Below are 13025 nucleotides of genomic sequence, written 5' to 3' on the forward strand. Positions count from 1 at the left end.
AATTCGGGCTGTCAAATGATAACAATTTTTAATCAGATTAATCACAGCTTACAAATTAATTAATTGTGATTAATCACAAATAATCGCAATTTCCAACTATGTCTGAAATATACCCTTTGGAATGAAGCTCAAACGCTAGACAAGTGAGCAACAACAGAGGAGAAGTTTTGATGCCAACTTAAACTGATGGTTCAACGCAGCAGAGTCAACAAACCACTGCCAAGACTGAATTATTAATGCTCATGAAGTTGAATAGACCTTCATGAATTTGATGGATATAAAGTTATTTACATCATTAATGCAGTTATTGAACCTTTGAGGCTACTTAATTGTTGTCAATTTTGAGAAATAGAACATGTTTTTTATTTAATGCTGCAGTAATATGTTTTGATCTTAAATCACGTGAAATGTTATCTGTTGTGAGTTTTGAGTTTAGAATAACTACAATAAAAAGTTCTTTTATGAGTAACCTTATTGTCTTCAACACATCTTTATTTTCACAAAATGATATTTGAACAATAGGGGTCGTGTTATTATCAGAGTTGTCCTATATTTGGGCCAATACGGTATTTCAGGTTCTGTTTATATGACAAGTGAAAAAAGGTTTGGTTTGACTTTGCTGCTCACTGTTTGTTTACACGTCTGAAATTTGGCTTCCAGAATACAACATTTCACATCCTCCGCTGAGCTGAACAGGGAAAACCAAAACTTTACAAACGTGTGGTACTGACACATGTGCACCACAGCTAATGGCTTTTCTACACGAGTGGATCAAAACCAGTAACAAGGGAAGATTCAGTGTGAATTTACCAACACAGACTCAGTAAATTTCCTTCTGATTATTATTTACTTCAGCGTCACTGTGTGTGCACGTGCATGCCAAAAATACACCAGAAGGTACAGAGTCTTAGCAACTCCTGTGTGTACAGCTGTTGGGATCCAGACTATGTTATCTGTCTAACTTTTCTGAAACAAACACAGAAAAACAAAACTCTTTCCAACAGCAGTCTAAACAGGAGTTGCCCAGACCTCCTGTCCCCAGACTCTTCCTCCAGCTGCTCCTGGAGGATCCCGAGGTGTTCCCCGGCCAGCCGAGAGACAGCCTCTCGCCCGGGGCGTCCTCCCAGCTGGAGCCTCCTCAGCTGGCCCACTCCATGTGGAGCAGTGGCTCTGCTCTGAGCTCCTCGTTGGTGACTGAGCTCCTCCCCCATCGCTCCTCAGGGAGCGCCTAGCCAACCTATGGAGGAAGCTCATTTCAGCCGCTTGGATCTTGTCCTTTCAATCATGACCCAACGCTCCTGACCGTGGGTGAGGGTGGGGACGTACTCCGGTAAATGGAAAGCGTTGCCTTTGGGCTCAGCTCCCTCGTGCTGAGCGGATTGCTGCACTGATTCGTCTGTCCTTCTCACTTCCATCTTTCCCCCACTTGTGAACAAACCCCCAAGATACTTGAACTCCTCCGCTTGGGCCAGAGTCTCTCCGCCGACCTGGAGGGGGCAGGCCACATTCTTCTGGTCCAGGACCATGACCTCGGATTTGGAGGTGCTGATCCTCACCCCCATCACTTCACACAGCTGCAAACTGCCCCAGATGATGGTCCAGGTTTAATGAAGCCAACAAGACAACATCATCCGCAAAAAGCAGGAAGGAAATCCTTTGGCCCCCGAACCGGACCCCCTCCAGTCCCTGGCAGCACCTCCACCCTCTGTCCATAAACACTGCGAGCAGAAGCGGTGACAAAGGGCAGCCTCCTGGAGTCCATCACATACTGGGAACAGGTCCGACTTACTGCCGGCAATGTGGCCCAGACTCCGACTTCAGTCATGTGGAGACTGGACGGCCCTTAAAAAGGGGCCCCGGACTCCATACTCCCCCCACAAGATACCACGAGGGATGCGGACAAAGCCTTCTCCAAGTCCACAAAACACATGAACCAGTTGGCTGAATTCCCACGAACCATCAAGCAGCCGATGGGGGGTTTCGAGCTGGTGCAGGGTTCCATGACCAGGATGAAATCCAATGAGTTTCCTCCACAGCATCTATTCAACATTTGAGTGTCACTCACTGATCTCATTCACCACTTCATCAGCAGCCTGTTAATGTCTCAACACTTAGAGTACAGTGAGTGTATTTTCAGACTAAATTAAATTATTTTCACAAAAATCTATTCAAAGAAGTAACAAAAGAGGTTGGTAGTGTTGCAGCTTCACTGAGATGAGAGCGAGCAGACTGAATGTTCATATGAAAGACAAAACTTACACTTGAATGTCCAACATGATCCTCTTCTCCTCATCAACATGGATTCCCCAGATACAGTCCTGACCTTTATCATAGGGCTCAGGCCAGTTCGGAGAGAGCAGCACCCCTGCTGAGTCTGTGATTTCACCACTGCATACAGCTGAAACACACACACACACACACACACACACACACACACACACACACACACAAAGTAGATGTACAGTATGACTGTGAACTAATAGATGATGGAGCAATTTTGCTTTTAGATGTGATGCAGTTACAATGACCCTGAAGTGTTATTCTGAATAAAAATAGTCCAAATGACATGTTGATTAAATCTGTTACAGGATTAAAGATGTGACAATGGTTCCTTTCTGCTGAGTCGTCGTTTCTTTGGAGGCATCAGGAGATGATCACTGACAACATTTCTCTGTAACTGCTGAGAACTTGTCTTGAAGACTCTTGTAGGGCCGTGGTTTGGTGCTGTTTCACTCTCAGTTTATAGTTTTAGCTCACAGAGAGCTGACAGCACTCTTGATAAAGATTGCTTAACAGCCGTGATATACACTCTGTATTTCAAAGTGGAAGATTTTTTTTTGTTTTATTAAAAGGTATAAAGTCTTATTTTCAACATAAATAAAATACAAGCTCATTTATATACTTTCCAATTTCTGAATCATTACAAATATTTAGTTTTTTTTTCAAAACTTATATTAACATATTAGCAGTGTTGGGGGTAATGAGTTAGAAAGTATCAAAGTAACGCGTTACATTATTGAAAAACGTTTTTGGGACGCAGTACACAGTAAAGTAACAAATTACACTTACATTATTTGTAACTAAATCTTTTTAATGGACTATAGAAATGCACTTCTCTGTCACTCGAGCCTCTTGCTACAGGGTAAATGTTTAAGTCACATTACAGCCTGCACAGTCAGCTTGCATCATGACTGTAAGGTAATAAAAATGATCACTTCATCTTGCTCCGACCTTCATTGACCACATGACCTACAAAAAGGTCTGTTTTCACTCGCCTAAACTCAGCAATGAGTGATACAGGTTAAAAAGGTTCAGCGTCAGGTGTTGTGGAACGAGGGCACCCGGATGAAAGGTTGGCTCTGGAACAAAGAGACGAGTATGGACGAAATCGGAAAACATGGCATTGATGCAGTGCTACTATCAGAGCAAACCCAGTGAAAGGAGGTACATGCAGAGAATGTGACATGAATGGTTGCTTCGAAAACCAACCTCAATACTGAGTGACAAACAGCGACTCACTCAGTTCTCCAGTCTCTGAAGGAGAAAACTACTGTCTCAGTTGGAGATTGATGAGGCACAGTTTGTCTCATCCACGTCAGAAATATGCTATGGCAAGAACGCCAGGTCAGTCTGAGGGTGATTTCATTATACCTGCAAACTGTGAGATTGAGTACCAAGAGCCAAATGAAGAACCACTCAGGGGGAGAAAAACTGATCTGAAAGAGAAGATTATGAAGTCCAGGGGAACATAAATCCCGGTACCTCCTGCTTGCCAAGGCTGAATGAAAAAGTACCAGAAAGGTCTTTACTGGACGATGTAAACAAAGCACTGGTAAGAATCCCTACCCAGAACATCACCAAGACCAACCAGCTGATCTGCAGTACGGCATCAGTCATCCTGGAGAGGCTTGGATACAAGATGACCAGAATGAGCAGCCAGAAGTCAGAGCCTGAAGGCAAGAGGCAAAAACCTCGACAACACAAAAAGAAACTAGCCTCCTGACACTGAACTGAACAGAAGTATGAACCAACAACCCAGCAGAGGTATCCTCTCAGTGGCAGTCAGACCACAGCAGACCCCCCCAGGGCAGAGACTGAGCAGTACTGGAAGGGTGTCTGGGAGAAAGAGGGGAAACACAACACTAACGCACCGTGGCGAGCAGACCTGCAACAGAACACTGAGCCTCCAGAACAAGAACCAGCAGTCATCACTGCAGCAGACATCCAGAGAAGACCTGGACAGCTCCAGGTCCGGACAGGATCCACACCTACTGGCTGGAGAAGCTCCCTGCTCTCCATGAAGGCCTGGCAGCCCAAATGACCCGGCTGCTGAGAGAAGGGAACCATCCACAGTGGAACCCAAGGTCCACAGTCCTCATCACGAAGGACCCCAGAAGGGAACAAGACCGTCCAGCTACCAGCCTAGAACCTGCTCAGCTACATGGAAGCTCCTGTCTGGCACCACAGCAGCGAAGGTGAACAGGAACATGGAGCAACACCTGAGCAGAACCCAGAGAGGACCTGGCAACAGCAGCAGAGGAGCCAGGCAGGTACTGGTCCACAGGGCGACTGAACAAGACTGTAAGACCAGAACCCCCAGCCTGAGCCCTGCCTGGACTGATTATAGAAAGCCTCTGACTCAGTGCTGCACACATGGATCCTGGAGGGTCTGGAACTGTACAGCATCAACAGGGAACCCAGAACCTTCCTGGAAACTCAATGAGGCTATAGAGAAAACTCTAGAAGCTACCTGGAAGCCAGTGGCAGAGAGCCTCCAATGTGACATATACCAAGGAGACGCTCTGTCCCCCCTGCTGTCCTGCAGAGACCTGAACCCCCTCAGCCAGACCAGCACCAAGAGTGGAGACAGGAACCGGTTCCACAGTGGAACAATCGTCAGTCACTCCTCTACATGGACGACATCAAGCTGCAGCCAAGACTGACCGGGACATGGACTCCCTGATCCACCTCACCGGGACGTCCAGCAGGGACATGGACTCCCTGATCCCCCTCACCAGGACATCCAGCAGGGACATGGACTCCCTGATCCACCTCACCAGGACGTCCATCAGGGACATGGACTCCCTGATCCCCCTCACCAGGACATCCAGCAGGGACATGGACTCCCTGATCCACCTCACCGGGACGTCCAGCAGGGACATGGACTCCCTGATCCCCCTCACCAGGACATCCAGCAGGGACATGGGGACGTCTCTGGGACTGGATCAGTGTGGACGGACGGTATCAAGCAGAGGGACGATGGTCCAGACTGAAGGGCTGAACTACCTGAAGGCATCAGAGCTGTGGAAGAAGCTACAGATACCTGGGACCACAGGATGAAGCAGCCCGGAGGTCAGAGGTCAGCCACAGCCAGATCCCTCCAGAGGCTGAGACAGGTCCTGAGCAGTCAGCTGAGTGGCAGGAATCAAATCCAGGACATTAACATGTCTGTCCTACCTACCTGCTGCCTTTAAATAAAGGCAGCAGCAGGAGGAGACTCAGTCTCGTCCTGCTGCTAACATTAAAATGTGTTCGGATAGTAAAAGGCTACAATCATACAATATTGCACGCCCCAGCTGCCGAACAGGACAAGGGAAAAAAAAAAAAATAAAAAAAATAAAGTACTGGATTTCCGGATTTTGAAAATACCCAATTTTGAAGTCCAAAAGAAAAAGTTAATGTATAACACTATCAGGCTTGACACTGGATCATACAGCAAATTAAAAGAAATGAAAAAAAAATAAATAAAGATATACTCAATGAGTCGGGATTGTTGCTAGCTGGAAAGCTTCTGTCACAGCTTATGCCACAAAGCAGCGGGTATCAGATGTCACTTCACTGACTTTGATATAAAACTGTGATTACTAGATTACTACAAGTGCAGGCCACTTCATTTTCAATACTGAGCTGGAAAAAATCTGATCTTACTGTACATTTACAAATCTACACAGAATACATTCAGCAATATAAAGATGCTCTCAACTCTGCTCGGTCCTGTTTCTACTCCAGCCTTATCCAACCTCCCACTCCGGCTCCAATAACCCCCAAGGCACTCTTCACCACCATCAACACACTTCTGAAGCCCAGTAATAACACTTCATCCTCTTTCTTTACCGACACATGCAATAGTTTTCAGTCTTTCTTTCAGTCTAAAATTGACACCATTTGCAGTTCCATTGACCTCTCTGCCGCCCCCACTGCTCCACCTGATGCTCCTCCCCCTGCTTCCTGTCCACAGTTCTCTCACTTCTCACCCATTTAGAATCAGAACAGCCTTTATTGTCATCGCAACAAGTTACCGAAGTTACAAGTTACAACGAAATTACTTGGGTTTTAAAGACGCCCAGGCAGCCAGTTACGGCGCTCCGTCTTGAAAAAGAAACAGAGTTAAAGAAACTCAGACAGAAATTGGGGGGGGGGGGGGAGGGGTGGTGGTAAAAAGAAGACGAGAGAGAAGCGAGAGACCAAAAAAAAAAAGCCAACCTGCGCACATATACAGCAAGACACGTGAGACAAGTTGCTATCAGACTAACGGATCAGCGGTCGCAGCTATAGCATCAGCGCATTTCCTCTGCTCAGTTAACACAAACTTTATCTGGCATCAAAACTCCAACATGCTCCCTGGATCCCATTCCCTCCTCACTCTTTAAAACCTGTCTTCCCATAATCCCTCCACTCATCACTCAAATCCTAAACTCCTCCTCTCATCCGGATCTGTCCCACAGTCTCTCCAGCTGGCTGCCATCACCCCCTTCCTCAAAAAACCTGGTCTCGACCGAACAACCCTGCAAACTTCCAGCCCATTTCCAACCTTCCCTTTCTGTCCAAAGTCCTCCAACGAGTCATTGCTTCCCAACTCCAAGCCCACCTCAGCTCCAACAGTCCATATGAACCCTTCCAGTCCGGCTTCCGTCCAAAACACAGCACTGAACCAGCTCTATTAAAAACCACCAATGATCTCCTCCTCTCCTCTGACTCCGCCCATCTCAGCATCCTCATCCTCCTGGACCTCACTGCAGCTTTCCACACCATCAGCCACTCCGTCCTCCCGTCTCGCCTCAAATCCACCCTCATCACCGGCGCCGCTCCGTCCTGGTTCCAGTCGTACCTCTCCCATCGTCCACAGTTCGTCCACATCAACCGCTGCTCCTCCTCCACAGCCCTCTATCATTCCAGCCCCACATCAAACACAGAACCCGGACCGCATTCCTCCACTCCCTTTAATTTATTTTGCTGTGATGTGAAGCGTCTTTGAGTGTTTTGAAAAGCGCTGTACAAATAAAATGTATTAATATTATTATTATTATTAATTTAACAAACATTTACACAATGTTACCTTACCTCGACAGGCTTTCTCAAGTTGGTCGGTGAATTGTTGTAGGTGGGGATGAAGTCTGAGCGCAGCAAACAAAGCAGGCGTAATGGATGTGTCTGGTACAGGTACGGCAACACTACTTGGACAAATCACACACGATCATACTTTAGAAGAGAATATAAATGTCATCTTCTAACTAAGCTATTCCTAAAAGTGAGGAGTACTGAGGCTTTTCATAGAAATGTAGTGGAGTTAAGAGTACAATATTTGTCTTTTAAAAACTGACCATCAAATCCTGGAAAAATGTAGTTATGTATCGTATTCAAGTAAATCCACTTTGTTACTGGCCACCCCTGTTAAGCTCTCATCCTGATAATTACAGGCAATACCTACCAAGGCCCCCCCAAAGCTGCTCCCTTTAAAAGAAATGCAACTGATGTCTAAAGACGCCAGTGGCAGTCAGTGAGTTAACTTCAAGCAGGCTTCTCTTGTAACATCATTAATGATCAAGGACTACATCTGAAAAGATGCATCGACCCAAGCAGTACTGTCCTCCCTCTTTTTAGCAGCAGCAGCAGCTTGTTGCACTAATTTCTGAAAACATATTAAAATACTTCACATGAGCACATTAAAATAACACCCCCCCCCCCCCCCCCCCCCCCCCCCACACACACACACACACACACACACACACACACACACACACACACACTTTCCATTGCCATGGTGCCTCGTCAACACAGGGCTCCATTTATGCTCTTTTTAAGGTTGTGGTGCACGCGTTTAACTCTGACTAGAACTATTCACAGTTGATCTAACTCAGGGATGGGCAACTGGCGGCCCGCGGATCGCATGCGGCCCACACCCTCCCTCCATATGGCCCCCCAATTAATTTTTTTAAAAAGAAAAAAAATGTGTGTTTTGCTGCACACATTCAGTTGCAATGACATACTTTGGCCACCAGATGGCACACCCTCCACGTCTCCAGCCTCCACTGGTGCGAAAACAGAGAGGCACCGCCCCCCCCCCCCCCCCCCCCCCCCCCCCCCCTCCCCCACAATTGTGTCCCCAGAGGCAGAGCGTGGGTCTCAGTACAGAGGGGGCGGAGCATTCTCGATGGGCCCTCATGATAGTAATTTTACCATTCAAACCATTCAAACAATCCCTCATGCTACCATCAAACAACACACTGATGCTCACTTTTATTAAGCCAAGCAAACCTATATGCCTGTATGAACCCAGCTGGTCTAAAATTACACAATCTATTCAGATAGAAATAGACACAGCTATCTATATCTTTTGGAATTCACGTATATTAGAAAAAAAATAGACTCGTTGGTCTCTTATAGTTGAGAGCAACACAAGGCTCATTCAGACAGGCAGGTGTTTAAGACCACAGCTTTCTGATAAAGATAATATTTTTGAAAGTCTCACTGACTCACCAGTGGCTCCGATGTTAGGTTTTGGGTAGTACCGCTAGCGGCTAGCATAGTGTTTAGCCTACTGTTTAACTTCACTCCAAAGAGTTCAGATCAAGTGCAAAATAAAAAACTCGTTCATGCCGAACAGCCAATCAGCGCTGGCTTACAGCTGTGATGCATTCATGGACAGTCGTAATGTAAGAATTGGCAACTTGGAGCCCACAATCATATGCTATACCTTCTGGCACACACTGCACATTATAATAATTTATTTACGAGTAAATGTGAACACATCACATGAAACGGGGCTGATGACCTTGTGGGCCCTGGGGTGACCGCCCCCTTGCCCCCACTCTGGCTCCGCTACAGGTGACCCCTTGTCAGCCAGTGGTGTCCCGTCTCGTTACCCCGCCCACTGTATCTAGGATCATCTCCCCAGGTGACCAGAGGCGGTTTGTCTGTTTGGTGAATGGGTGACCCTGTGTTCTGTATCCTGCTGTGTGAGCTGGTCACCTCCTGCTGTGCCTGTCTGTTAATCTGCCTTCCTGGATGTAAACTCTGCTTTGAATACCACTGTACAGTTTGGTTACTTTGAATAGACCTGCTTTCACCACTCAATCTGCTCCAGTCTGCATCTGGGTTCACACTGCTTCCTGACAGAAATGAGCTTAAAGCCTTTTCAATATACATCACCGCATCTACAAAGAATGAGGGATCCCCCCTGATCCCCACTGATCAATACTGATCCTCACTGATCATTGCTGATCCTCACTGATCCCCTGCACCCCGATCCTTCTCACTCCACTCATCAATCAGATCCTGGTTCTCGTCCGTTCCTTCCGGAATACCGTCTCTAGGTCCTGTTCATGTTTCCCTGACTCATCAGAAGCGTGACCAGCTTGTGTCTTGGCAGGTTAGCATCTCTGGCAGCGATATGGGGACAATTTGTTTTGCTCTGGATTGAAGTGGTTGCATTTCCTGTTTCCTTTTTATGGTTTCAAATGCATTTCTGTTTTAATATTATGGGATAAAATAGGGATGGGAATTTAGCGATTCTGATTCCACTGTCGATTCTGCTTATCGATACGATTCCTTATCGATTCTCTTATCGATTCTCATTGAGTGAGAAATGAAACAATACAAATGGGGTGTTTGCGTTAACTCTTCAATATCTTCATCCTGAACAGAAGAAAAAATATCCATGTCATGAACACTCTGCAAGCTGCCAGTCGCCCCAGTTTCATCTTTTGGTGTGAAAAACAGCCGAACTCTGGAGCTTCTTCCTGACGCCAGGCTGGAAAGCTCAAAACCAGATTCCACTGCCTCCCACTGGACGCCCCTGTCTGGTCCAGCTCTGCAGCTCTGTCACTCACACTGCCTCAGTGTGTCTGCTGTCAGCTGATGTTGGTTGCCACATCTGCCCCAAATATAATGTTAAAACCATCCAACAATAGAAAGCAGTCCAGACCTCCATCTCTGTAGAAAACACGTTACAACCGTAAAAACCGGATTTGCATTTAAAAAAAGAAACACGTCACCAACACATAACCATTTCATCAACCCACCTCGGTTCAGAAGAAGCTTGATTGTGCAGAAACCCGTCCAATCTGGCAACACAGCCGCTCCGGTCATGGAGCTTTGTTTTGTGCAATTTTGGTGTCGTTTGACTTTCCTACTGTGAGTAAGAACAACGTTGTTCATTCTTCTAATGCATATAATGATTAGGTCGCGTTGTTTGTCATATATTCTACCCGAAGAATAAAAAAAAAATGCTAAGACAAAAACACGATACATATTTTATTTTGAAATCACATATTTTGAAACACGTATCTACTTTCCATCTGGCACCCGACCTGTTTCTGTTCAGACTGAAGCAGCGGCTCCGGAGTGAGGAAACACAGGATTCTCGCTGAAAGTCTCCGGGCCGCGGCTCTGTAGCGGCGCCAGACCAGCCGCCGGGGCTGCTGGGAGTCCATGGTACGTGGTCACGCACAGCGGAAGCGATAAGCGGAATCGTTAAGGAGACAGTTAAATAATTCCTTGGAATCGAGACACGAGGAACCGGTTCTACGAAAGAACCGGTTCTCGATTCCCATCCCCAGGATAAAATCATCACCCTTTTCTCATATTTCTTATTGATAATTTAAAATTTTCATTGACATGAATGTAAAGAAGAGATGGTTTTGTTTTTAGAAGAGTTTTTTCCTCTGCCCTCTGAGATTGGAGTGCCTGTTTCTTCAACAGACTGGGATATTGATCTTTATTATATGATGAGCACTGTGTGGACAGGATCAACGATGACACCACTTTGATGTTTTTTCAAATATCTACGCGTTGAAATCAGAAATGGTCAAGTAAAGTAATAAGTAGTGAAATTACACATGCAATTTCAAATGCAATAACTAGTAATGGCATTACAATTTACAGAAGTAATGAGTAACTAGTAGGTAATTACTTTTTTTGAGTCACTACCCCCAACACTGGTTATCGGTTACATACCAAAACACAAAAACAGAGGTATATTAAAAGAGCACATGTAAACGAGATAAATCAGTCTGTCAGACGGGGTACCAACCTCGACAGGCCGGCTCCGTCTCGTTCCACTCAGGATTCCTCCCATCCACACACTCGATGGCGGCTGAGCCCTGTTCCAGAGTGTAGCCAGGGTCACAGGTGAACCCCACCACCGCCCCGACCGCCCAGCTGTGGTCACTGCTGCTCAGGTTCCCATATTTCACAAAGGGCTCGTAGCAGTGGCCCGCTGAAAAAGCTGAGAGGAGAAAGGTTTGGGTGAAGTGTGTCAGCTGAACCCTGTCTCCACAAAATTACGTTGTGAGAAAACTAAACTGCATTCTCAAATACGTTTCAGAGGAACCTATTCTGTCCCTTATTATGTTCGTCTTCAACATATCTTTTTCTTTTTCATTACGCTTGGTCTGAAACGGACTTTCTTTCCTTCTTTTTCTTCATCTTGTTGGTGGTTAAAAATGAGCCTGTATATTTACCTGGGATGCATTTTACTCGAAAAGACATTGGCCTCATTTATCAAACGATCTTTCAAACGGGTGTATATCTGAGCGGTGAGCTCATCGTACGACGGGGCTCGCACGGCATTACAGAAACTTCCGTACCTCGCCGATCTCAGCGTTTGAGTGATCGGGTGTTGATAAATGCGGCGGCTGAATTTGATCGTCATTAACAATGTTACGCCCTGAAATATTCTCAGTTCCCGAGCCGCGCCCAGTGAGGTCAAACACGGAAAAGGAGCGATTTTGGCGAAAAAAGAAACTTTTGGGAGCTGGAAATGGATCCTGTCAGGTCTGAGGTGGAGAGAAATCAGGAGGAGCTCTTTGGAAGAATAAAAACTGAAATTAAAGGAGAAAAGAAAAACGCAGTCTGGAGGACGCTGTTCACGGCAGCGGTGAGCAGCGTCTCCTGGATGAACGGACACCGGCTGAGGTCTGAGCAGGTTATACGAGGGGGGACCCAAAAGTTTCCAGACTGATTCTATTAATATAAAAATACAATGAATTTGAACACAATGAATACAATGAAAGCCTCATGCATAACTGTGCCAGGTTTGGTCTTCCCCCGTGATGCGGTCAGCTGACAGTCACTGTTTGTGTTGACAGAGTTACACCCCGCTCTTCGATTTTTCAAGATGGCGGATATCCACGGATATGCGCTCTGTCAAAACATTTTGTTTTTTATTGGGAAAACAGCGGCAGAAACACTCACCATGTTGCAGACATTCTTTAAGAAGGATTCTTAGGGTGTCTGAGTGGTTTGGGCCCTTTAAGAGTAATCAGATTACATCGCGAAGACCAGGAACGCAGAGGACAACAATCCACTTCCAGAACAGAGGAAAACGTCACAAAAACTGAAGCAGACGTCCTGGTAGATCCACGCAGGACTTTTGATGACATTGCAGATCTGATGGGAGTATTGTAGAGATCCAGACAGATCATCCTCAGGCGGTTATTAGAAGCAGTGAGACGAAGGCTCCCGGAAATGGCCGCATCATAGCAGACAGCAGACCACAGGACGCCCCGTTACGCACAGAAATAGCACCAGATGTTGTGTGTAAAGCATATTTTTGGACTAAAACCGTGACCAGCCAGCCTCCCCACCGCCATATTCACCTGATCTGGCCCCAGGCGACGGCTTTTTGTTGTCAAAGATGAAACTGGAGCGGCAGCGGAAAGGTAAGGCAGGCATACAGGCGGGGGAGGGGAAATCGAAGTTCTATCTTTCTGGCACAGTTACGCACGGTCATGGCGACTCTTCTG

General features: G+C 46.3%; 1 protein-coding gene across 1 annotated transcript in view; it reads right to left on the minus strand.

The window, feature by feature from the left end:
- LOC115385421 (seizure protein 6) overlaps positions 1-13025 on the minus strand; it is an 82275-nt gene that overhangs the window by 12704 nt on the left and 56546 nt on the right. The window contains exons 7-8 of the mRNA XM_030087411.1: positions 11312-11506; positions 2260-2398 (exon numbers count right to left, since the gene is read on the minus strand). Coding sequence (XP_029943271.1) covers positions 2260-2398; positions 11312-11506 — 334 coding nt within the window. The remainder of the gene's footprint in view (positions 1-2259; positions 2399-11311; positions 11507-13025) is intronic.

The sequence above is a fragment of the Salarias fasciatus genome, unplaced genomic scaffold (genome assembly GCF_902148845.1).
Source record: "Salarias fasciatus unplaced genomic scaffold, fSalaFa1.1, whole genome shotgun sequence".
NCBI classification, from domain to species: domain Eukaryota; kingdom Metazoa; phylum Chordata; class Actinopteri; order Blenniiformes; family Blenniidae; genus Salarias; species Salarias fasciatus.